This window comes from Mastigoproctus giganteus, chromosome 7 (assembly GCF_048544385.1).
Source record: "Mastigoproctus giganteus isolate SK-2022 chromosome 7, ASM4854438v1, whole genome shotgun sequence".
In the NCBI taxonomy this organism is placed as follows: Eukaryota; Metazoa; Arthropoda; class Arachnida; order Uropygi; family Thelyphonidae; genus Mastigoproctus; species Mastigoproctus giganteus.
The window spans coordinates 225361607-225389076 of NC_143581.1; the positions used below are offsets into that span (position 1 = coordinate 225361607).

The following is a 27470-nucleotide window of genomic DNA, read 5'->3' on the forward strand; positions in this document are numbered from 1 at the left end:
TCATTGGCATGCGGAAAAGGTGAACGTAGGTTGATCCTAGCCCAAGACAAACTCTCGCAGTGGTCTTAGAAGATGTCATTAAGAAAAATAGGTGAACAAGAGTTGATGGTGTGGGCTAGATATCAATCATAGGTCTGTGTACACCATCACTCATGACAGATTGCAATAGAGGAAGTGGAACCAATTGGCACTCTTTTCTATTCATGTCTCACAAATGAATAGAAAAGAGTGCCAATGTGATTGTATTTTCGGAAGTCAAGCGACATGAAGAGGAAGGAAAAACCTTCTTGGACCGCATAGTGCCTGTGATTGAAACATGATGCAGGGCCAGAGAAAAAGTGAGCAGCATGCAGTGGAAATATCAGTCATCACCACAGCGAAGATTCGGGAGTTCGGAAACAGTTGCTCTCCACCTCACAAGGACTAATGCTGTGACATTTGATGTTATTGAAGCAGTCCCTGTGAGTCGAAGAAAGTTGAATCCTCAAAGCACGAATCCTCAAAGTTGATAAGCGACATACCATCAAAAACAAAAACGTCGGGTGGAAAAGAACTGATTTCGAATTCAATCAATCACTTGAGGAATTTTTATAGCTCTTGTTTCACAACGTGGCTGAGTTAGTCGGTCTCAGGGACAGTAGCACGGTTTTTTCTCCCGGAAACTCGGACGGTGATTGTACCAAGTGTTCTACCCACGTGGATGTGATGATTGTGACACGTTTAATAACGAATGCCCTTCATTAACAAACAGACACAAATCCTCTTCGCGATGCCTTTATTTAAAACAGTAGGCTTTGTTGAGAAGAAACTTTTTATGGTCAATGGAGCTGAAAAAAAAAGAGTTTAATATATTTGTAAATGTAGAAAAGAAGTTCCAACTAAAGTCAATTAACTAATGTGATTCGTTTTTCCTTCTCCTCCTCCTATTTTTCCTAAACAGCAAATGTGGCCAAAATGGCCGAAACAAGATGACCTCAAAGCTGGCACAATGGTTCCTGATCTCACTACTGCAACGGCCGCTGTCTCCACTGGCGCCCCCTACACGCTGCAACAATTTCAGACAGTCCCCGAACAAGCATTCACCCCCGTAGTTACAACAGCGGCAGGTTCCAGTGAACAAGTCAAACAGGAGATGGCTCACTATGACGCCACCATGGCCTCTATGACGTCACAGGTCCAATCTTCAGCAGTGTACTCGCCCCCGTTAGGTAAGTTTTTTTTTGATAAACGACTCGATTAATTAGTTTTTTGCAAAAGCAAAGATTGTTTAAATTATGGAAAATATGCTAATTTAATAATGTTAATCATTATTCATTAAATAGAAGTCGGAAAAGAAGTTCCATTAATGCTCGAGTTTTATCTTACAAAATCTTTCCACGACCACCAACGAAATTAAACTTTTAAATATGTCGCGGGGCCCCTATCGGCAATTTTTTAAACTACCTAAAACCTTTGGTGTGATGTATTTTATATTTTATGATATTTTTTTAAAGATTTTATACTCTAGCATTTTTTTAAAACTATCCAGGGTCCCTCTTTACAAAAACCCTCTGCAATGAGGTGCATATGGGGCTGCTCTTTGCTATGCCACCAGCCCCAAGATAGTACTGAACGATTCTGATAGTATATGCACTGCCCAACCATTAAGCACTACACTGGTGGTGACCTGAATCCCAATTGTGTCACTGATGTGTTGCTGCGACAGCGTTGACCTGAGTTCTGAGAAGACAATTCTTTGCAAGGCTCTCCTGTCACGTTCCGTTGGCTTTGGAGTTTTTCTGGATAGTTTCTGGAAAGCTTTAGCACCAATCCGCTTCCATTTGTACATCACATCACCAACTGTCGACCAGAGATCTTCACTGCCATTAAAATGCCACGTATAGACCGATTAATCTGCGTTAGAAGTAGGTTAATTCCATCAATCGCGGCATCTTGCATTCACAATCGTACTAGTCTCCTCGAAGGTGTTGCTTGGGCAGATTGTTGTTAATAATGTCAATAAATTGCGTGTATTCTGTGGTTGATTTGTTGTTTGCTGAACGAAAAACCTTAGCTTCCAGGACAAAAAAAAACCACGTTACCCTCTCCTGAGACCAACTAACTCTTCGCGTCATTGACGGGAACTGGACCCAGGTCTTTTCATCTGTTCTGGGGACGTTATTATACCAACTGTGCTACCCACGTGGGCGCTTGTTTAGGACATCACCAAATAACAACTAGGGGTGTCCCGAGCTCTCCGAGTCCAGAATAGTTACTTATAATAATGGCTGTAATCTTTGTGAGGATAAAATATCTAAAAAGTCCATCCTCGTGGATAGCATAGTTGGTAGAATTGCTGTCCTTCCCACACCCGGTGGAAAAGACTTGACTTTGAGTCTTTTCGATGACGTGAGAAATTTTGATGGGCCATTTGCACAACGTGGCCTAGTTAGTCGGTCTCAGGCAAGGGTGGGTAACATGATTTTTTTTTCTTTCGGAAATTTTGGTTTTTCATCCAGCAAACAGAAAATTGATCTCAGATCATACGAAATATTACAACAACAACAACTAAGAGTTCCACCATATAAAGAGGATTTGCTGTGGACATTGAAAAATCTTCGTATACGACCAACTGCGCTGCTTATTCATCAAGTTTCTTGGACATAAGAAGGAGACGCTTGGTATCATCAAATAAACAATTCGTTGAGCCAACCACGTTGATGTTAACTTTGTTTCGATATCCAAGGTTTAAGTTACATAAAACCCCCTCTCTGACAGAACCTCTGTAACCTCGTTCTCAGTTTGTTTTGTCAAAAAGCGAACGCTGGAAAATATTCCATAAGGAATATAAATCATCCGTTTAATTACGCAATCGAACAAAAAGGGGGAGGGAAAAAAAGGAAATAAAGGAGGAAAGGAAAGAAAAAAACACGGAAACGCTAGCTGGTCACAAAATGTCGAAGTTCGAAATCCTCCTGGTGGCATAAATTATATCCAGGATCAAGAGAGGTAATGTACCGTGACTCACTGAGATCATAACAATCTATCATCATCTTTGCTAAATATCTTTGTGTGATATAAATATCGGGCAATTAATAACATTTAGCGAGGCATCAACTACACGGTCCCCCACTCCAAAGCATCAACTAGTCCGTCCCTGCCCCCCCTTTTCATTGTTAATATTAGCATCAATAGACAGTGCACGGTGATTCTGTATTTCCTTTTCGTAATTTATCCCATCCTCGGTGCACTTCTAAGAAAATCCCCTTCCTGCCATTAGAAGTGTAGGACGCCCCTTGGAGTCTATAACGATTCATGATGAAGTGAAAGGTTAAAAAAGATGTCCGTGGTTCCCGTCGGATGCAATTTGTCTCGCTAGTGCAGTACGCCGATACGTTGGATGGGGGGAGTTGCCACTAGAAGGTGGGGGGGACTCAACCAAGGTTAGGTATGAAAGAAAAAAAGGCGTATGGATGTTGGAGTGTACAAAAAACATCTGACATCATGGGGCCACCTTTAGAGTCTTCTCGTTGGTGGTCTTGGGCAACTTTTTTTTTGTTTTCTTTAAGGAATTGGCGTGTAAAGTGCGGACCTGCGTCTTTACCCTTAAGAATTATTAGAATGAAATAAGAGAGTGATAAGACTCGTTAATGCGTTTTTCTTTCTTTCTTTCTTCGATGGAGGAAAAATCAATATCCAGTTTGTAAGGTGGAAAAGCATCTTGGGTCGTATATTAGAATTTAGAATTTAAGATTGAGCATTTTATAAAATTTTTTAATAAAATTTTGATTATTTTGATAAGTTTAAAAGAAATAATCATTTCTAGAGAGTTTTTATATGAATGCCATTTCAAAATGATTTATTGGGCATGCGCGCAATTTTAGCCGGTTTTTCTAAATCAAAGGTTTTAAAAAGAACAGAAATAAAAGGAAATGCTTTTATTCTTCTGGAAACACTTGAAGGACGCCGAAAAATTATCTTCAAAAGGATAGGACATGACCCAGACCTCACCAAAGGAGTGACAGTATATTGATTCCATCATACAGGAGAGGACTGAGTCTCTGGGATTCAAAGACCTGTAGCAATTAGCAATTCATCTACAATCTATAAAGAAATGCCCTGATGGGTAGAATCCCTCTCCACACCAGGTGGAAGAGACCTGAGTGCTAGTCACGTCCACGAGTGAGGAATTGTTATGGTTCTTTTTTCACAACGTGGCCGAGTTAGTCGGTCTCAGGAACTTTAGTTTTTCTTCAAGCAAATACAAAATCTACAACCGAAGATAATTCTGGTCGTTTTTCACAACTTAGCTGAGTTCCTCTGTCTCGGGCAAGGGCAGAATGGTTTTTCCAAAGGAAATTGGGGTTTTTCATCCAGAAAACAAAATCTAACTGATTAATCTTTAAAATTGTAAAGAAATCTTTATATTTCACGACTTCGTAATGATGGAAAATGATGGTTAAACTCAGTAGAAGTTTATCTTTAAATCGCCTTAGTTTTCTTTGGTATCAAAGACACTCTCATTGGGCTTTCAAATCTAATTACCAAAGTGGACCATCGAAAGATGACAACGCTCAGAATTAAGATCGCAAAGCGTACTCTTCGCGGGATCGTTTCCGGCGCAGTTATCTGTCGACACTGGCTCTGTTTTTGTAATCCTTCGAAGCAAGGGCCGGCTCGCAGCATCCACCGCTTCGCCATTTAAGTGCATCTCCAACAGTTTAGCGAAAGTTCGGTAATCGGTAAAGTGTCATGTTTTGCAAGTGTGTTTGCGCAGCGCAAATAGCAAGGCGTCCACAGTTGCCGGTGAGAGAAAGAATTAACATTTTGTCCCGTGCGTTCGGAAGACAGTTGCGTTGCGTACACCTTCGGCAAGGAGAGTGACGCCAACTCTTAGACCCCTGTACCGTGTTGAACAGTGATAGCCTGCCAACCGAGGCGGAACTAATTTGGGCAAACAAGGCCTGAATTTCAACAAAGCAAACCGGCCAAGTAGCAAATTGAGTTTCATAGTTGAGCTGCGAGTGAGGAAATGGTGCGCTGACAACCGAACTTATCGCTACTCTTGTCTGGAAATGTAAGGGCCCTGATAAAGTGTGCTTATTCCGCGGGAGCTTGCACACACAGGTCTTATGGTTGTTGTCGACGAGCGAATTTAATCACTCATCCTTTCATTTATTTTAAAACGCACTCCTTATCAACTTCGTAGGGTTCGGGGGAAAATCATCCCGATGAGCAGTTCGGCACTTACTTCCTGCTTCGCTTTGAAGCGGATGCCTTTTCCGTTAGGTGGCAAATTGCGGCAGCTAATGACGCTACGCAGAGACCCAAATGAAAAGTGGCAAAAGTTTGTTAATGTTTCTCTGTCGCCGTGTGCTAAGGAGAGCGGCAAGTCGAAGCAGCCGACAAGCGAAATTACCGTCTTAGGCGTTTGCTCGAACGAAACTTTGACAGAGGCCTTGTACCGTTACGCCAACACAAGCGCACCTAACCACATTGTCGGCCTAATTGCGTTATCCGAACCACTGGAGGAACTCGGACCCTGTCACAAACGCGGCTGATGACTCCTACACCATTTTTCCACGATATGCGTTTAATCAATCGCCGATGCCAGAAGGCAGCGCTCTCGTTGACAGCGACAAGTACCTCTTGACGTGCAGCAGTCGGCTTGTAGGAGCGATCTGTTATTGCTTTCACGCTTCGCCAATAATTAGCCGGTCTCAAATATTCGTACTCTTCCCACTGATCCGCCACTGGAACCTAATCAGTAGGAGACGCGTGGTGCGGCTGCGTTATGCTCACCTGTCCTGGTCAGTGTCCCACTCATTGCGCTCTGCGTCTTTGTCTATTGTCCAATAGACAGAGAGTGACGAGAGGAAAGAAATCAGTCACCACGAAGTCATCTCTCCTTATTCTCTTCCTCTCCCACTCTCCTTCCTCTTTCTGGTATTCTTTCTCCTATCTTCTATCTGTCGTTCATTTCCCATTCTTAATCTTTTCTCCTCTCTCTCTCTCTCTCTCTCTCTCTCTCTCTCCTGTTCCCCTCTCCTTTCTTCTGGCTTCTCATCTTTCTCTTTCTCTCCTATTTTCCTCTTTTCTCCTAGCTACTCATTTCTCTCTCTCTCTCCTCTCATTTCTCCAGAATTTTTATTCTCTCTCCTATTTACCCTCCCCTATCTCCTCGCTCTTATTTCTCTCTCTCCCTTTTCCCTCCCGTTTCCCTTTCCTCACCTCCTAGCTCTTAATTTTTCTCTCTCCTATTTCTCCTTTCCTTTCTCCTGGAATTTCTTCCTCTCTCCGCTATTTATCCACTCCTTTCTCCTGGCTTCTTATTTCTCTCTCTCTCTTTCTCCCATTTCTCTCTGTCTCTCTCTCTCTCTCTCTCCAGTTCCCCTCCTTTACTTCCTAGCTCTTATTTTTCTCTCTCTTCTATTTCCACTCTCCTTTCCCCTAACTTCTCATTTCTCTCTCTCTCCTTTTTCTTTTGTCATTTCTCCTGGATTTTTATTCTCTTTCTCTCTCCTATTTACCCTCCCCATCTCCTAGCTTTTATTTCTCTCTCTCTCCCTCCCTCCTTCCAGTTTCCCCTCCCTTACCTCCAAGCTCTTATTTTTCTCTCTCTCCTATTTCACCTCTCCTTTCCCCTTAATTTTAATTTCTCTTTCTCTCTCCCCTATTTATCCACTCCTTTCTCCTGACTTTTCATTTCTCTCTCCCTTCAGTTTCCCCTCCCTTACCTTCTAATTCTTATTTTTTTCTTTCTCCTATTTTCCGTCTCCTTTCTCCTGACTTTTCATTTCTCTCTCTCTCTCTCTCTCTCTCTCTCTCTCTCTCTCTCTCTCTCTCTCTCCTCCTTCCCTTTTCTCTTTTCCTCTTGTTTCTCTCTCTCTTCTGTCTTCTTTCCTCTATCACCTTTCTTTTATAATCTCTTCCCTCTCCCTTTCTCCTCACGTCTCTATCATTTTCTCTATCGTTTCTCTTTCTCCTAATACGTATATTACTTCCACACCTCTGATTTCCCACTCCTCCACTTTCCCATCTCTTTTTATCTCTTCATTCTTTCTCTCTCTCTCACTCTCTTTTTCTCTCTTTTCTCCTTTCTCCTGGCTTCTCATTTTTAAGGGGGAAAAAAGGAGATAACGAGTGGATCACCTATAATAAAAATGTACATTAATACACGTAATTTCTGATTTAGTTATCGATAATGAATGCCACGAACATGGTTTGAATAGCAATCTCCCCCCCCTCGTCCCCCAAACAGCTGAAGCGATCACAGAACACGAAATTTACCAACCCGATACACTCATGGCCTCGGTGGCACAGTTTTACTGAATGAAAAGTCAAAGAAAGTAGGGTTTTTCATCCAGCAAAATGTGCAACGGGATTTGAGCCTTTTCCATACATTGTGGAAGAATAGCTATCGTACTCACCGTGCCAACTATAACACCTGCAGATATAATCACACCAATGGTTAACGTTCAAGGTTCCTTTTTTCTAGCCGTCTCTTCTCCTTTCAGTAACCTTTTTTTTTGGTCATGCCTCGATGACCCTCCGAAATTCCAACAGTTTGTTTTTATATAGTCTCCTTCATTTCTACGAAAAGGCAAAAATCTGCAGTTGCCAAGATGGCCACGATCGAAGATCCTTCAGGAGAGTGTGGTGGAACGGATTCGATCCTAGAATAAAAGTCGTTGGAGCCCAAATATTAGATATTCTGTTATCTCGTTTCTGTCATAAATTAATGCAAAGAGAATTGAGAGAAAGAGGAATTCATTAAAACATCAGAAGAAAAGACGTGCCACTTCCTTAGCGATTTCTATATTCATAAATCACAAGAAATTAATAAGAAATTCATAAAGTCGGGTCTTTGGTAGTTGAATAAAGATATTTTTCATTCGAGGGATGTCAAGTTGTTCGAATTTAAAATTGTAGATCAATCATTTAATAAATAATGCGAATTTCCATCTCGATACAATTTCATATTTTCATTCTTTGTCAGATGGATAACGAGATGCGATGCTTCATCTTGGAATTAATAATGAGGTTGTTATCAACGAGAGTCACAGTTTGAAAGGTCAAAAAGAAAGAATATTTCGAACGCTGCTTTCTGACAAGAAGTACACGAAGAAGTTCGAAGAAATAATAATAATATTGCAAAATAGAATTAGCAAATATGTTTGCTTTAATGTGGTTGGGATGTAGAAGAAGCTTCAGGAACGGGAGACTTCTCGAGTTGCACCAGTACATAGGGTCTAATTGGATCTGTCGTGGCAGGGACATCAAAATAAATACATAACTTAGAAATCAGATTTCAGGATAGTATTGGTAAAATATATACGCCCCTAATACAAACAGCCACCTTATTGAAATTGAACTAAGCAATTTTGGGACTGTCCTCAAAGTTCGCTACTGGACTTGGTTTTGATTCGTGGAATTGAAAGAACTCAGATAGAACTGATTCAGTTAGCAGGAGGATTTGTTTTTCTTTCAGACGGAACATCGTCCCTGATAAAGATTGGCAAAGTTGTTAATGATCAGTGCCAAGCAGCGCTTCTTCAGGATGACTTGAAGAGATTTCAAAGATGGTCAGAGAAGTGGCAGCTATGTTTTAATGCCGCTAAGTGCAGGGTCTTACACTTGGGAATAGCAACCCCAAAATAACTTGTGCCCTTGGTGGAGCTGAATTGAAAACAGTGGAGGAGGAAAGGGATCTGGGAGTTACAATACGGGCAGATATGAAGTTTTCTGAGCATTGTAAACAGGCAGCCAGGAAACGTCATGATCATGATTCATCGAACGCTGTCCTATTGTTAGGGAGGTCATAATCCCACTTTGTAAGGCAATTGTAAGACCACATTTGGAGTACTGTGTTCAAGTATGGAGACTTCATCTGAAAAAAGACATCGAGCTTCTTGAAAGGATCCAAAGACGAGCAATTGGAGTGGTGAGATCGGCAGAAGGACGACCATTTGAGTAAAGACCGATTATGTGGGCTAAAGAGCTTGGAAACTTTTAGCTTTCAAGTTGCAGAAATAATGACATTTTTATTAATGAGAATACCTCCTGCTCTCAGTGGAGTCCCACAAGGATCTACCCTGGGATCTTCCTCTTCAGCATCTTTATATCGTGATGAAATCTGTGGAGTATTGGCGGTAATATGGCAACTGAGGAATGTTTGTTATCCGAATACGCATTCAAGTTGTCCCTTATTATAGAAATTTTCTTTTATTTTCAAAATGGTATTTCTTAAGTTTATTTGATGTGACCAGATAACTATGAGATATTTCGATAACACTGAAACTTCCTATTCAAAAGTATAAATTTGCATATTTTCTGTATATATAAGAGTCAAAAAATTGTTTACGTTTTTACGAGAAACAATAGGAAACGGTGGAACAACATTGGTGGGATGAAAAGAGAGATTGCGATTAGACAGACGTGTGATCTGTGCGTTGAGTCACCGCGTAAAAATGGAGTTGCTTTTGTTATAACCACAACCTGTGACGATGTTCCAGCAGGAAACGACTGGACGGGCGAGTTGTTGTCACAAAAATCACACTCGCCGGAAGCAGACATTTAAGGCGTCAGGTTTGTGTTTTGGGTCACTGATTCTTGGAAATGGGTTTAGGATGTGAGCAATTGGAAGCGTTGCTGTAGAGGAAATGGCTGCCCGGACCACGTGGCTTACTGGTGGCAATTGTGGGGACTATTTTTTTGAGGGTCTTTTTTTTTTTTTTTAAGAACAACAGACCGTATTCATCGCTTTGGACATTCAACTACGCTTTTTGGAATCATGGAAATGTACAAGAAATTTGGAATTAATTGTTTAAACATACAAAATATCAACAAGGAAATTTATGAGAAATCTGATTTTTATAAGATTTATGATTTATTATAAGAAATCTTCTTGTAAATCTACAAAAATATCCAGAATCGTTGAAAGAATCATGGAAATATACAAAAATATCTAAAATCGTTGAAAGAATCATGGGAATCTACAAAAATATCTAGAATCGTTGAAAGAATCATGGAAATCTACAAATGTATCTAGAATCGTTGAAATAATCATGGAAATCTACAAAAATATCTAAAATCGTGGAAAGAATCATGAAATCTACAAAATATCTAAAATTAAAGAAATCGGAATCATGAAAATGTACAATCTAGAATTTTGGAAATTTGCCAAATTTGGAATAATGTACATCTGCATGATTTCCATAATTTTACAAACTGGAAATTAAAGATTTTTTTTTCATATTTGTTTGTTTATCTATTGTATTTGATTTATTCCTTTGTTTCTTTGTTATTAATTCTCCCTAATGTGATTAAATTTTATTCTTACTGCATTTATCGAGCAACAATTTTTGGTGTGTTTTGATAATCCATAAAAAAGAGAGAAAAAAAATCTTGTACATAAAATTACACCGATTTTTAAGAAAAACTGATATTTAAAAGAAAAATTACCAAAGTGAATTTTATACACAATATAATTATAGCGTCCTCTTAAAAATATTTTCTAAAAATATAATTAGAACACTGTTGCGGTAGATTCAACAAAAAAATGTACACAAACCAAAATCATTTAGCTTAATCCTGGACCATCATTTTCCAATTAGTTGAGAAGAATACTACGATCTATGACTTAACAAGCCAAGACAGTCTTCTTGTGATATTGTTGACAATGAAACCAAAGAAAATTGTAAGGTTTTCTAATTGTAGTCCATATTGTGCGCAAGATTTCTTCATGATAATCATGGTTTAAGGTGAACCAGAAATAAACACTACATGATTCAGGAGAGTAGTGGAACTTTTTTAAACAACATTCTCCCTTCTTGTATTACGATGCCCAAAAGTTAAAGTTGGAGTTGTAGTAGATGAGGGAGAAAGTTAAATGTGGCAGATCTCTTATTGGACAAAGATCTCATTATTCTTCGTGGACTTTCAAGTTCTGATCAACGTTTGCGTCAGGTGCATTTTATAAAATTCGTCCAAAAGCTGACTCCTATTAAAAAAAAAACTCCTGAAATCCTTGAACTGGCATCTGCCATCTATAATTTTAATTAATCTGAAATGTAAAAAACATCAGATTGGCGTGTGAAAACCGAATAGACATAAAATTGGTCAATGTATTGTCCTATTTGGTTATTAAAGCGTCTTTTAATAAGGCGTTATATAAATATTTTTTGAAATATCGAAAGATTCAATTTAATAACAATTAAATTTGCTAATTCTAATTACATCTGTTAATTCTAAAATTGAATGATTAATTTAAAACCCCATCCACTCTTTGAAAAATAAAGAATTGAGTTTCTAGCGTGTCTGGTTCTCCTATAGAACTTGAAAAAATCTTTGGACAAATGAGCGTTTTAGATACAACGTTGATGGATGAATGGATGGGTTTTGATATACACATTCAACGAGTTGGCTGTTATTCAAGATTATTATGACTCAGAGGTGGTCCAATTTTATATAAATTAATAGTAGAAATGGTACACATGAATGTGTTGTTCTAAAACTGGTGATGCGTTTCATGGTCTCATCTTTCCTCTGGCTTCTCCTTTAGTTTCACCAAAATCTTAACGAATGGACGCTTTTAAATATATAGACGCATCGAAAGCCCAAAGGACATTGGGAGACGCCAGTATAAAGATGAGACCAGTCTTCTAACACTATCATTTGAAGATTAGAAATATTAACTAGTCCACATTTTCTTCTGTTCCACTCCAAAAGTATTAGGTTATTAAAGCGTCATCTGTTATTGGTCGTTTTTCTCTCGCAGGAAGTGGCTCCCTGACACCTCTGACTCCTATCAGCTTGCAGGAAGTGAAGCCCATGGCGGGCACTATCGGGACTTTAATAGACCCTAGTTCAGTCTCCCACCCGTACCAGCAAGGTATATTTTGCATATACATTTCTCTTTATGGGAATGCGTATTTATCTGTATACATCTCTCTGTATTGCCCTCTATTGGGAAATACAACGTGGTGATGGTATTCTGCATTCCTTAGGGGGTTCATACCTTATATTTACTGTGGTGGTGGTGGAGCGAATGCAATTTCTTAAGTGTGTCTTTTATTTTTCCTTTTATATCTAAAAGTGAATTTGGATTTTTTATCCCGACAGGCTCAGTTATAAAAACAGAAATAAAATATTATGTTAAACGTTTCGATTGTAGAAATTTTTATTTAATCATTTGTTTTATTGATTTCTTTGTTTTAATAATAAATCGGAAGAGTGTAAATGGAAGTAGTGAATAGAGAAACGTTTGTTGGCGGCCATTTTGAATTCTTCGTATTATGGAATTACTTAATTGTAGTTATTTAAATGAAGAAAGTATCTTATTTATTTGTGGCTGAAGATGAAGGAAAAATTCTTTCGAACTTGGGTATTAAGAAGAGCCGCTTAAACGAAATCTATTTCTTCAAATCTTTGATCCTTTTACTTTCTCCTTCTAACGCTCAGCAATAACGAAATAAATATCCTTCTAACAATTTCTTATAATACTTAAGAAAGTAAATATTACTGCCTCACTCTAATATCTAAACTTTTCTTTCTATTTGGCATTTTTATGAAGAAACACGCTGAGACGAATGGCTGTATTTTGAATTTCTCTCATTTATCGATAAGTTTGTTTGAATTTTGCCTTATTTAGCAAACTGGTTTTATTAAATTTTATTTTAAATACTGTGTTTCAATTTAAATTAACTGCTTTTCTTGAGCTGCTTATATCATACGCACTTTGTTAGTTTTATTTTGCTTATAATGTATATCCCGATAGCTATGCAAGCACAACACTGGCCAAAAAAATAGGATCCAAAGAACCGAGTGACCCCCACCCCACCCCGTGTGCCTGTAATGTAGATCCCCGATGGGCAAAAGCCTCCATAAATAAAAAAGGGGTGATGGGAAGAGTCTGCGATTTATGTTAAACTAGCCCCTTCCACTAGTGACAGGCAAAATCAAGAGTTCATAATCGACAATTTCAATTATAGCAAATCATTCAGTTATTTCGATCATACTCACATCATCTTTCGAAGGATTCTTTCGATTACATAAAATCATTCGATTATGAGAAATCATTTTATTACGGAAAATCATTCGATTCAAAGAAAAATCATTCGATTATGAGAAATCATTTGATTAAAGAAACTCATTCAATTATAACGAATTATTCAATTATAAGAAATCATTCAGTTACGGAATGATTTCTTTATGATTATGAGAAATCATTTGATTACGGAACATTCAATTATGACGAATCATTCGATTCAACGGAAAATCATTCTAGTGATTCGTTCGAATTATATTATTCGAATATTTCATTTGATCATTTAGATGATCCATAACAGATCATTCGATTATGGAAATCATTCGATTATACCCATCACTATTTCCAACTACTATCATTCGATTATATCATTCGAATGGTATAATCGAATTTCGGTTATAATTCGATTATATCATTTGAATGATATAATCGAATGATTTGTCATAACCTAATGAATTTTTCGAATGATACGAGAATGAGCGAAATAATCGAATGATTTGCTATAATCGAATGATGATTTGCTATAGTCAAAATAATCGAATAATTTGCTGTAATCGAAATAATCAACATAATCGAATGATTTGTCATAACTTAACGACTTTTTCGAATGATACGAGCATGATCGAAATAATTGAATGATGATTTGCTATAGTCGACATAATCAAATGATGATATATTATAGTCAAAATAACCGAATGATTTGCTATAATCGAAATCATAGTCGACATAATCAAACGATGATATGCTATAGTCGAAATAATCGAATGATTTTCTATAATCGAAATTATAGAAAATCATTCGATTTGCCCAGAAATGATTTGCTACAATCGATCAAGCCCGTCACTCCTAGGACTACATCAAGGCACCCCACTTTTCATCGATTAACTGACGCAGAGTTCGGTTTGTGCGACCAGTGCTGTGCGCTGCATGATTTTTTTGCATGTTAGCATGTGTCTCGCATGTTTTTACCACTGTGACGTCACAACCTGCATGATTTCCCTCAGTAGGCAATAACGAAGTGTGTAGTAGTCCGTCCCCAGCCAAGGCTGACACGCCCACTTCTTCCTCGTGCTTCACCGTCTTGCAGCCTCTCCACAATACCACATCGTACGGCCCTGCCACGCTGGGAAATAACTTCGGACAGTACCAAGGCAAGTGTTGTTGTTGTTGTTAATTCGCTGCACCCATCTCTGCTATTTACTTATTTATTTATCATGCTTTGCTTTGTTCATGACCTTTTTGTTTTTAAGTGCCTTGGCGCAGCTTGCTTTGATTTTCCTTTTTATGAACTAAATATGTGTGATTTGTTTTTGTAACCTTTAAGATACACCCACGAAAACGCAAAATTTCAGGGTCCTCTTCACCCAAAAGAGGTGGACATTCGACGCGAGGGGGTGTTCAAAAAGTTCTGAGAACTGAGTATAAAAGACTTAGGTACAAAATCCTTTTATTATTATTAATTTCAATGTATTCACTTGAAATTCGATACGCTTTGCATTTAATCTGCAAAGACTTTAATCCTCCAAAATAAAAACACTTCAAGTTGGGCATCAAACCACAGTTGATTTTAACTCTTCTTTAAAATGATTTTCGCGAAAACGAGACTTGAGGCTTCTGTACAAAAAATAGTCACTTGGAAGCAGATCTGACCTATATGGGGGTGGTTTAATTGTCAAATCCACATTCATGAATCTTAGATTGTGCAACCTGAGCTTTGTGCGCCGCTGCATTGTATTGCAGAAGCAAACCCTCCCCCCCCCCGAATTTCAGCTTTTAACTTTAGCATAACGCTGACATAATATTCTCCTGCTATTGTGGTGCAAGGTTATCAATTTACAACAATCCTTTTGTGTCCCAAAAAAGGAAGGCCAAACCTTTTCCAGCTGATTGTTGGGTTCAAAATATTTTCAAGGTTGGAGATCCTTGTTTTTCCACTGCCCGCTTTCTAATTTGAATTCAAGGACATAAATATGTAGCCGTATCTCATTACTAGTCCCAAAGTGGAACAGAGATCTATCTTCGTTAGCAAACATTAAGTTTAAATTCTCTTTTGATGACTCCACCCTCTGATGTTTGTCACGAATGGAAAGGTTTCTGGAAGCCCATCTTGCACAACTTTGGACAATCCCAAATGCAACTAGCAACAATGGCATAGTTGGATGACACTTCTCCAACACTTGGGTAATTCTGTCATGGATCTCTTTGGCATTTCTGTCCTCTTTGGTGAAAAATTTGATTACTAAACAATGTAAATTTTAGAAACTACATAAGACTTGACAATACAATTTTTTTCACGTTATATTATAAGACATTTAACTATTAACATAAATCATTCAATAATTTATTAATACATTTTATAAACTCTGTTCTCAGAACTTTTTCACCACTCCTCTTACGATCATTCCATAACAACCGTGTTGATTCCTTTAATTTCTACTTTGGGTTAACCATTTTTTTCCCATTAATTTAATATTCGAGCTATACAAACAGTAATATAATAAAAAGGCTTTAATTCCGAATAACAGAACAGAATGGAATCCTTAACTCAATAGAATGGAATCCTTAAATAATCTTAAGCAACTTGCCGTTTTAACCTTTTATAAAACAAGGATGCTCGTACTATTTTAAGCAGTTATTGAATAATATACACTCAGTGATCACTGAATTATGACCACCCCATCAGTAATGGATTATTCCGCATAACTCGCAGTATCAAAAGCCAAACAGCTTCCAAGGTTAGAACAGTGGTAATTTCCATCTGCTCGTGCAAGTCAGAGATAAAGTAGCAATTATGGGACATAGTAAAGATATCACGAACTTTCAAAATGGCATGGTCTTGAACCGCCCACCGTGGTTAAGGTCTACAAAGAATGGTGTCGAACGGGTGAAACCACCTCTCTCTGACAGAACTGCAAAAGATTTCACATGGCGGATGTTCCTGATGAGCAAAGGATGCAGTGCGTTGTACAGACTCAACGGCAGGTTACTCTGCGACAGCTGACATCTCAATACAATGTCCCAAATGGCGATGGAGTCCCACAGCAGACTACCCAAGACACCCTTTCCTCACAGTTGATTATCGTCGACGGCGAATGGTGGTTGGACACGAGGACTGGAAACAAGTGAGCTGGTCGGATGGATGAGTCCAACTGGTGCAGCATGACGGATACCTTCGTGAGTGGGCCAAGCAACACGAGTCCATGGACCCATCGTGCATGGTGCCCACTGTCCAGGCACATGGCGGTGGTTGCTTAACATGAGGCATGTATTGTTAGTAAGAGCTAGGACCTGTAGTGTTTATGGATCGAAGTTTCAATTGAGTCTATCGGCAGCTCTTAGGAGACTGTGCACCCTTCCATGCTGCATTTTTTTTCTAAAAGAAACGGGATCCCCAAATTCGCCTGACATCAATCCAAATCCTAAGCCTTGTAGGCAGCGTGGTTGAAGATCCCTAAGGACGTCTTCAGATGTCTAGTGGAGTCACTATCTGGGCGAATAGAGGCACATTATTAGGTAGGTGATCATAATTCAGTGATCACTCAGTGTATTTATACAGTAGTACAGTTCAATTTGGTTGTTTTCAAATACAATTTTTGAATTCCAAAATCAGAACAAAATCCTTTTATGAAGAATGATTTATTTTGAAAATATCCAACGGATTTCGAAATAAAGGGATACGCGTCCTGTTTACAAGTCTCCAATAAGTCACTGAATAACTCTAATGGACATGAATGTATTGGACTGGGCTTGTTCAAGAGATCGGTTTGTGTGTTTTGATGGGTAAAAACTCTACGAGTTCCATCTGGATGGAGCAATCCAGTAGTGAGCAAAAATCAGGCAATAATCATCGCAACTCTTTCTTTAAAAAAAAAAAAAGTTAAAAAAAATTAATTTTTATTAACTACAAAAAAAAAATAAATAAAATATTATTGGATGAAAAATATAATACTCTATTTATCCTTTGCAAACACAAGAAATCTTTAAAAAATGGATGCAATGATCAGTTTTTATTAATGTGGTCGATCTGCTGGTTGCTGGATGAAAAACCCGAGTTTCCGGGAGAAAAACCACACTACGTCGCCTAAGACCAACAATTCCTGGCGTTTTATATTAATAAATTTACGTACATTTCTAATAAACAAATTGCAGGAATTAAAATCAATATTTTCATCAAATAACATACTAGTACTCGCGTTCATTTAAACAACCCACTCTTGGGCCGCGCAACCCTGACACCGTACATCGTGTAATTCGAGCGACAGAGGGCGCTCAAGCGAGTCCATCCCTCTATCTTCTTAAGCCCAAAATATCGTCTATTCCACCAATTACCTCTTTGGTCAAAAGCGTGGAATGCTTTTCATCCCGTGGTGACAAAGAGCACCGTGGTATTCCACGTGGGACAACCATTCCTACTCGGGTTGAAGAACCGATGGCACCTGAAGTGATAACACACCTAGGTTGGGTCCTCCAGTGCCCGTCTGACGCTCGCCTTTCGTAGATGATGTGCACGTGAGGCCGTTAAACAATCCATCATCCTGTCTGCCTTTACCGTCCCAAGCGACTCTCCTACCGCAACCAGACAAATAACCATAATCTGCGTTAGTAAGTGATCAGGAGCCTGCACTCCTGCACACATCCCCCCTTGCCCTCTCCCCCCACCGGCATTTCCTTCTCGCCAGGAACAAACGGAGAACTAATGCACAAGCAGGCCTTTGTATTTCACTACCACCAGGCGGCGCCTTTGTCTCTCTAGACTTTGGCAAACTAACAAAGAGTTTTTTCAAGTATCCTCTAATATCGCTGCTTCTTCGAGGGGAGATTTGCGTGGGTGGAGCAGCGGGCAGGTAGCCAACGTTGCTTACCGCTATATCAGTAGCGCGTGCCAGTGTTGTTTCATCCCCCCCCTCCCCCTGTAAGTTGAAGGTCTGTACACTACCGTCATGGGGTTAGAACGAACTTGGATGTTCTGTCTATTCAGAGAGAGAGAGTGGAGTTTTAAGTGGAGAAAGGATGCTGTTAACTGAACTGCACGAGTCTCATTATTCAACCGCAACTTTAGAAATTAAATATTTCTGAAGCTTTCACTTATGACGTTAGAGGTCGCTGTGATATTTGGTATTGAACGTTGGAGTTGGTCAGTTGAGTGTATATACTGGAGATCATTCTGATTCGTGGATGTTTTTGAAAATTTCCAGCACTTTACTGCCGAGATGTTCACCAATGAGAGATACGCCAATATGCAAATTTCTGTTTGTTTTATGCGACGTCACTATTGACACTTGTTGGGCAGTGTTGCCACTAGATCCTCACCAAATCTCCTGTTTGATACTTTTCCCGTTTGATACTTTTCAATAAACAAAAAGTTAGTGACCTTGTTCATCGATGCCTACTCTTCAGAACTCTTCTAAGTTGTTTCTGGCTCTTTTTCTTTTCCCAAGATTGGACCTCTTTTTGTATCTTTTCAAAGATCTCTTGAAATCCATCCATTGCGTGATCATCACACCATTTACATCATTCAAGATAATTGATTTTTTTTAAAAAATTCATTCGCGGTTTGGTATTTGTTCTTTGAATTTTGGGCATCACTCAACATCGATCCGATGGAGTCGGTTGGTTGTTGTATGGTTTTCATCAGCAACTTAAGCCATATTGCACTGTATATAATGCCTGGAAATAACGTGTGTTCGGGTTGCTGCTTGCTGGATGAAAAAACCAGAGTTACCGGGAGGAAAAACCATTCTACGCTCACCTAAGACCAACTAACTGAGCCACGTTGTGAAAAAGACCCGTAACAATTCATCGCGTCATTGATGGGATTCCAACTACCCGATGTGGAGGTGGGCAGCGATTATACCAACTGAGCTACCCATGAGGACCCGATTCAGTTAGATTTGAACAATATGATTCCAGGAGATTCCCTGAAAATTATGCTTGGAATTCATGATATTTTCTAGTTCCACTAAAGTACCCAGAGTTTCTAAAATATTCGCGTTCTAAGGCTGGTTTGTGTTTGCCGTCCACTCAAAAACAGAAGAAAGAAAACCTTGCTGTCTTCGCCCGGTATCGACTAACTCAGCCACGTCATCGATGGAATTCGAACTCGGGCCTTTTGTACCTGGTGTGGAGAGGACGGTGGTCATAAACACGGCGATACCCGCTAGCACGAAGTTAATGAGATATAGGGAATGCAAGAACATCGCCGTATTTAGCAGTCAAGCGTGTTACAGACACCGATAACTCGACCGAGTGTTCTAAAAATCACCAAACGTATTTTTCTTTTCTTGTCGCATGACCTTGTGACAGATGAACGACAACGCTCGTACAGCGGAGGAGGCGGGAATGTCTGAACGAGGTCAAAATTACAAAAGCAAACGAGTGGGGTTTTAAATTGCACGCGAATGCGAGACGAAAGTGAAGAAAAGCAGTTTCAGTTGTGTGGAGAAATCGAGAATGCCACGGTAGGCTGTAAACCACGTGTGGTAAGAGCTCAACCCCTTGTAACTCAGTCACTTGGAGTGAAGTTAATGATCTCCGAATTCTCTCAAGGAGTCGTTTGGCATCGCTACTCGGCTCACCCACCCCACCCCATCTTGGAGGTTAAAAAAGAAAATCGTATTAATCGGCCCGCAAGGAGAGGGTGAGTCAACGCTGTGGATTTCTCGTTAAACTTCTCACTCGGGCGTCTATATTTGACGTGGAATATGTGGAAGGCTGAGCGTGACAGAACATTTATTAAACGCGCAGACAAGTGCCACCTCGAGCACACTGGAGGTGTTGTCTCGTTATATTAATGAAAATTAGGGAACGCAAATAAGCACTTCCAGCATGCACGCTCATGAGTTTTGTGGCCCAAAATAATTGCGAATTATGCGAAACCATCCCAAATAAGAGTTGCCTTGGCGGCTCCTATCGCAAATCGCAGGAAACGTACAAAGATGGATTATTTCTCCGCTCTCTCCCAATTCCTGGAGTCCCCCGAAGATAAGAAAGTGCACGAGGATCTTTTGGAATGGGTTCAGGAAGGAAGGAAGGAGGTAGCCGAAGATGTATGCAGTTTACGACGTGAAGGATTACGACTGCCCTAATCTCCTCACGTAAACACGCGCAGGAAGGCTGATAACGGACGAAAGCGGCCCGAGTTGTTTTAGCACTGCTGCACGCAGCGCCATCTGGACCACTTTCGGTAATTAGGGAGGCATTTGATCGACGAAATTAACTCGCAAAACTGAGTTATTATCGAGACTTCTAAGAGCGTGCGTGGTGTGATCAAAGCTCTTCGATTGGGGGGAGTTTATATAGTCAGGGATTCAAACATATGCCGTTAAAAAGAAATAATAATACGTACAAATAAATCCTTAAAAGAAAATAAATTGAAAATGAAAAGAGATGAAGAAATGTGACTTGACTATTAAACTAGCAATTATAACTTTTTAAAATGGATATTCCTGCAGAAGCGTAATCACAAATTCTGTCCCCTCTGCTTTTAACAACCAATCAACACGCAGAATGTACATTTAAATATCCAAATACAATGTACGGATAAAAGCGTGCCAATTTCAGGGTTGAAATAAAATCATGAAAATGTCAGTGTGCAAAAATCAGATCAATTCTAGTGTCCAAATAAATCATGCCAATTTCAGCGTCCAAATAAAATCATGAAAATGTCAGTGTGCAAAAATCAGATCAATTCTAGTGTCCAAATAAATCATGCCAATTTCAGCGTCCAAATAAAATCATGTTAATCTCAGAGTTACAAAAATATGTCAATTTCAGTGCTAAAATAAATCATGCCAATTTCAGTGCTAAAATAAATCATGCCAATTTCAGTGTCGAATCAAATAAAATCATGACAATCTCAGCGTGCAAAAATCATGTCAATTTTAGCGTCCAAATAAAATCCTGTCAATTTCAGCTTCCAAATAAAATCAGGTCAATTTCAGCGTCCAAATAAATCGTGCCAATTTCAGTGTACGAATGATATCAGTGTTCATCAACATTTGTACAACAGAAATGATTCTGGCGTACAAATGAGCGTTCATTGAAATGTACAAAAAATGTAAATCGAAAATAACTGTTGTTTTCTGACACGTGACTCGTTGTTTCCACAGTGGCGGGCACAGCAGCAGTAGCGGGGTCAGCCGTGACCGGAGTCCCCGGAACAGAGTATGCCTACTCATCTCCGTACACTCAATATTCTTCCGCAGCGGCATACGGCGCCTACGGTTATGGCTCAGGAGGAATAATAAGTAAGTTTTTTCTTTCTTTCTTAATTAATAAGAAAATGGAAAAGAATTCTTTTATTATTGCCGCGTAGTTGATTAATGATGAAATGCGACTGATTCACAAATTAATTAAATAAGAATAATTAATTAATTGATTAATTTTTGGCAAATTAAGAAATGAACGATTTATTAAATAAAATAAAAGAGAATGGATTCCAAATTTTGGGATCTCTTCGATTTGGCCCCTCCATATTTCTGTCTTCTATTATTTCTCTGTAACTCAAGAACGAAACCAAAGTTGCACTTTACTGTGCACAAAATGATATTCTCATCAAATATCCATTAGTTATTTGAAACTGCTGTGATTTTATCTTTCTCTCTCTCTCTCTCCTCTTCACCCACGAACGCTTCCACTCATTTCTACCCGCCAACACGGAGCCTCGAAGAAGCTGAAAATTTTCACTGGATCGGATGACGTCATGATGTAAAATATCTTAAGTTGTTGGAATGGTGGTGGCCATCGTTTAAATGTGGGCCATAATCAGCATGAGCATGATGCATACTTCAGTGTCCAGGTAAAACCACATGGACGTTAAGAAATAAATACATTAAGGGTTCGCCTTCTGATATCATCAACCAGACAAAATCATTTTTATAAGGTTACACATTGAGGGCTCGGCCATCTTAAAAGCTGCCAAACAAGAGACCAGAACTTGATCAATCTGCCACCTAGTGGTGTCAATTTCGGAATAATAATTTTCTGTCAAATTATTACCTGTTTTATGAAGTTCGATGTCGTACCATAAAATCTGTTCCCATACTGGTGGGGGAACCCAAGACTCTCTGACAACTCACACCACTCCCGATTCAGCTTCTTCTGCATCCCTTCTTTACAGACACACCTATAAGCATTGCTGTTCCGAATTGCATCTGATTCCTAAGCAAAGAGAACTGGCACACCACCAACTAGTCCAACTCCAAAAGATTCCAACGCATGGAAATTCGAGTCCAGTGTCTGCGAGTTTCTTCCAACCCCTTAACCCACCCCATATAATGACACGATAGGTTTCGACAGTTTGTATCCGTTGCCAAATCCACGAAAAAATTAGTTGAGTTACAGCGAGGTCCCTAAGAGGATTCATCTTTGTTTACTTGCAATTTTCTCTCAATTTCTTTATAAACTTTTAATTTCTGTTTTTGTTTTTTAATAGACCCGTCCTATTACTACGCTCCTGGAGCGAGACCAGCTGCTACAAATCCTGGATTGACAGCGGCGAGTCAACTCAGTCCAAACAACTTCAAGGCCGAGCGATGCTAGTGTGACGTCTGCAAAACAACCAGGACTAAGACTCGAACACTCATCTGAGGTGCGAAAGAAAAGAAATAAAAAATAAAGAAAAAAAACAATAAAAAATCAGCGCGGCACTTCGTGGTGGTGGTGATCGTATTCGTCGACCCCTCAAGACGTCTAGCGACATCTACCGACCAACTACGAAATCTCTACATGTGTGAGATGGAAAAACCCCGAATCTTGGCTACCTCTATGCATAGTCATCGACAAAAGAAGAAAAATAAACTTGGTGTGAGGGAAAAGAAAAACAGACACACACACGCACACACACACACACTCTCATACGCATATAAAACGCAACGCGAGAGTTATACAACGAGGAGTTGTAATTGGAGCAACGCTAACTCCCCACCCCCCAGCAGCCGGACTGGACACAGAAAAACGAAGCTGGGTTAGAGGCTATTACTGACTGTACTCTCGTTAATAGATGACGCTCAACTTCGCTCAGAGCATAGCATTCTGAGAAAACGCAGGTCCACCTACAGTTTTATTTGTCACTTGTTTTGAAGACCAAAGATATTTTTGCTTGTCAATATTTTGTCTTTTTTGTTTGTTTGTTTGTCCAACTACGTCAATGATTAGTTGGCATCTTGTATAGTGCACTGAGGGTTTTCAAACCAGGGTCACGCTTGCACTCATTTCGTTGTAAATTCCTAATAAGCATCCGCACTAGTACTAAAATAAATTTATTTTAGGGCTCACAAATCCCCCTTCATCCCTCATCATTACCTCCCACTTCCAAAAGAACAAACGAACAAACGGGTTTTTTAAAACTCAAATCGTGGAATGGGTTTGGTCTCCATTCTAGCGTTTTATATTTTAAATCGCCACCCACCCATCCACCCACCCCTTCGTAGTTTCATTTTTAACCCATCAGTAGTACTTAAATCCATAAATCGTTATATTTTCATCGATCCACTTGAAAGTCCCACCAAACATCTTCACCTCATCCATGTCCCAAAATGTCCGGTGCTAATCTTCGGTATTGTAGATAAATGGATTCGATTGGACGCAGATGCTTATCAGGAATTCTTTCATATTCCATTATCAGTAGTCATTACTGTTATAGTCACAATATTTATATTGTACTTGGTGTATAAGTTAAGAAAAAACGAAGAGAGATTATGTACGTCGGATCCTTCCGACCAGTTATTTATGTCAACAGCTACCATTCACGAACTTCAGAGGGTTAAACTATCCCCTTATTGTAACTAGAACGAGTTGGGATCGATCACTCTTTTTGGCAACTTTTATTTAAATAAAAGTACTAGGGAATGGAAAGAACCTCTTCATATACACGCACATCCGTTATCCTGCAACTTCCAGCACAATCCTATAAGTGTTTAAGATGCTTATAATTACAATACTTTTGTTTAGGAATGATAGATAGATAGAGAGAGAGAGAGAGAATGGATAATTTTTACTTACGCGTGTTGCTACTTAAAGTTGTATTCTCAGACTGTGCCGTATATGGAAAAAATTTTGATTTATCTTTGCCAATCGTTTCTTCGCAGAAATATCTCTCATACTATCGTACATTCATTTCTAATTGGTAATGTATGTATCTGAGTATGTTAATTAGTTCCTAGACTCGAATTAGATGATCTTTGTCGATCTAGAGCTGGAAAAATGGAGTGTAAAATGTATATTGTATCAATACAGAAATCGAGATGAATCCCTAATACTATTTCTCTTTCTCAGGGCCGTGCAAAGGTACTTGGGGGCCCGGATGCAAACGGGGTTAAGGGCCTCATTTATTTATATCGAGACTTTGATCGCTCCCTCTATTGGGCCCCCCTAGATCGAGCACCCGAATCCAATGCACCACGGCCCTGTTCTTTCGAAGATAAAACAGAAGTTTTTGCACTTCCTAAATCATTTGTAGGAGTCTTGTTGGTTTTTCCTTAACATTGCAATTGATACATTCATTTACAAAAGTTATTTAAGTTGCATGTCCCCCAGAGGAAAATTAAATTCTCAGACCTTGCTGGAACTCAAATTCTTAGAAAGTTGGTGCTTTCCAAAGAGTCTTCCGACATTTGCGCGATAAACAACACTGTCCATCCTCATTGGATATTGAAATGAACTGTCCAATGAGTTCCTGAAGAGAAGCAGGACGTCCAATCGTCCCCATCAAAACGAGATGAGATCTATTTGGATTCGGACAATGTAGGATTGCCTACAGCCATTAAAAATAAACGAACTCCTCCATAAAATATTCTCAAAGATAATTAAAAACTTAGAATTTTCAAAATCTCAAAGTACACCATTAAATAATAATGTTCTTTAAGGAAAGAAATAGAAGAACAAACCTGTTATTGTTGATGGCCTTTGATAGGTTCAGCACTTAGGCTTATTGGAAGGAACACCTTAAAATGCTACTTAATCTTCCAAACAAAGAAACTAGATGGATGAAGAAATACCTCGGAGTTGCTCTTCATTATCCCATGGCAATGTAGTCATTTAGATACATCTGCAGGAGATTAAAAGTGATAGGAATGAGTCTTTAATCTCATTTTGTGATCCTTTGAACAAACAGCGCATCTGCACCTCTTTGGTGTACTAAAGAATGCATCCTAACAAAAGCAACTCAAGTACTTTCTTCTTTCTTTAATTACCTTCTCGGTTTCGCTCCCCCGATTACTATTAATCGATTTTTCTGTTCCCAATTAAGCTACACAATCACACCATCTGATTCAGCTCTATCTCCATCTCCTACTCCTAAAAACTTCTGAGATAAAACTTCACGCATTAATATTTAAAAAACGAAACGATTTAAATAATTTAAATTAACTTTTTAATAAACTGCGATGCTAATTTATTAATTTAAAACTAATTTAGACGCCTATATCCTCGTTTAAGTGTAATGTATACTATCATTCCAAAAATAATAGTAACACTGTCGATTCCTGAATGGTAACTGCCGGGGGTCAGCGCCATCTGGTGCTAGAATTATGTATTACAGGGACAAAAAAAAATGTTTCCTTTTTTGGAGATTTAAAAAATTATTATTATTTTTATTTTTTTTTTTTTTTTCTGCTGTAATTGTCAGTTGCTTTGATAATGTTGATGATAAAGTACTGGCTGAAAATACGAGTCTATATATGTCTATGCATATATATGTACGAATGCATATGTATCTATACACATATATTTCTATAAAAATTTTGTGTGCATCAGTGTACTTTCTGATTTATTTTACATTTGACATCAGTGATTTTGAAATACTGCTAAAATTAGAAACGCTGTGTATACAATTAATAATTGCGAATGAGGCTAAAAGAACCGGAAGCAGTTGGATCAAAGGAAAATTTCGTAATTATTGATTTCTTATGTAGCCTAAAAATTGTACTCAGTCATGCTGTGGAATGACTTGGATACTTAAATGTATTGTACATTGTAAATACTGCAGTCAAATATAATAATACACAAAAAAATGCTTCAGTTTTCTTTTTTTTTTAAACTAAATTCAAACTGTACACAACGGGTACAAAGAAAAATATTAACAGTCCCTTTAATTTCTTTTTAAAATTCAAGAATATTTTTTTTATATTTTTTAATTTTTTTTTTAATGAAAGGACTGTATTTCCTTCTTAATATACACTAGGTAAGCAAATTATTAGTAACAGCACTATTGAAAGGAAATCTAACAATGCTTAGACATGCAGACGACTTAAAAAGGGTGTGGATGAATGTGGGAGAAATGCTGTAGTATGTGAGCATGATTTCTTAGAAGGTATTAAGAGCTATAATCTCCATTGATTATGTCCACTTTATGATGTCTGTTCGTCCGGCCGCATGTAACAACTAGACTGCCAACGGATGGATTTTCATGCTGCAGTTTTAAATTTAGCTCACTTAGAAAGATCTATCGAGCGGCTCTAAATTTCATTAAAAATTGGACAAATAAAAATCCAGAAATTATTATTCCTTCTTCCCCCCCTCCCTTTTTCACTCTTTCTCCTATAAAGGAATAAATCTTTTCAGTGTGTCCACGAGATCGATAAATTCGGTTAATGATAATATTCTTCTCAAATAACTAATTGTGAACCCTGATCTATGTGATCATGCGGGAACATTATACACAGAACATTCTTAAAATGGAACTCGGTTATAACAAACTCGGATATAACAAGATCATGGCTGTAGTAAAAAAAAAAATCATTAGAAATCAATAAAAAAATTTAAATTTCAATGAACACGATAATTTATAGTTTCATAAAAATAGCAGGCAAAGATATAAAGATTTAAAAATTTCGAAATTATAAAATAGCTAACGCCATTTTGGCCTTTTCAAAATTATGCAAATTAATTCTTTAATAAAAGATTACTTTTAATAGAATAAGGAAAATGATTACTTTCAGTGTTTTGTGGACACACGATTTAAAGCGCCTGGTAAGTACAAGGGTCCCATTGTTCAGAGCAGAACGAGCTTCACCTTACTCAAGAGTTGCCTTGGTATCCTGTTGATGATTTATTGAACATTTTCTTGTAGAAAATGGGGAGGTCATAGCCCCACTGTATAAGACAGTTGTGAAACCGCATTTGGAATACTGTGTTCAAGTATGGAGACCGCATCTAAAGAAAGATATCAAGGTTCTTGAAAGAGTCCAAGCCCGGCAAAGGGCTTGGTGAGATCGGTGAGGAAAGACTTCGAATATGTGGGTTGCAGAGTTAATGTTTCTGGAGCAGGGGAGGCTTTAGCACCCTTAGCCACCTCCATCCGGGTGCGCCTATGAATCAGGCATTAAAGTCCAAGACAAATAGTAAAGATGGCTGTTAGTCCATAAGATGGATTTGTGAATTAGGGGGATTTATCCACATAATTCGTCCATCTTCCTATATGAGAAAAAAATACCATGCCTTAAAT

At 38.6% G+C, this 27470-nt stretch overlaps 1 protein-coding gene across 9 annotated transcripts in view; it reads left to right on the forward strand.

The window, feature by feature from the left end:
• LOC150083730 (uncharacterized) overlaps positions 1 to 25563 on the forward strand; it is a 183395-nt gene extending 157832 nt beyond the window's left edge. For 5 of the 9 annotated variants that reach the window (XM_090378169.1, XM_090378171.1, XM_090378174.1 and 2 more), the window contains 5 exons: positions 941 to 1208; positions 11759 to 11872; positions 14032 to 14178; positions 21136 to 21273; positions 22461 to 25563. In XM_090378169.1, the coding sequence (XP_090234295.1) occupies positions 941 to 1208; positions 11759 to 11872; positions 14032 to 14178; positions 21136 to 21273; positions 22461 to 22567 (774 nt within the window). In that variant the 3' untranslated portion in view covers positions 22568 to 25563. The remainder of the gene's footprint in view (positions 1 to 940; positions 1209 to 11758; positions 11873 to 14031; positions 14179 to 21135; positions 21274 to 22460) is intronic. The other 4 variants (XM_090378170.1, XM_090378176.1, XM_090378177.1 and 1 more) reach the window with 4 other exon arrangements.
• Positions 25564 to 27470: the final 1907 nt, after the last annotated feature.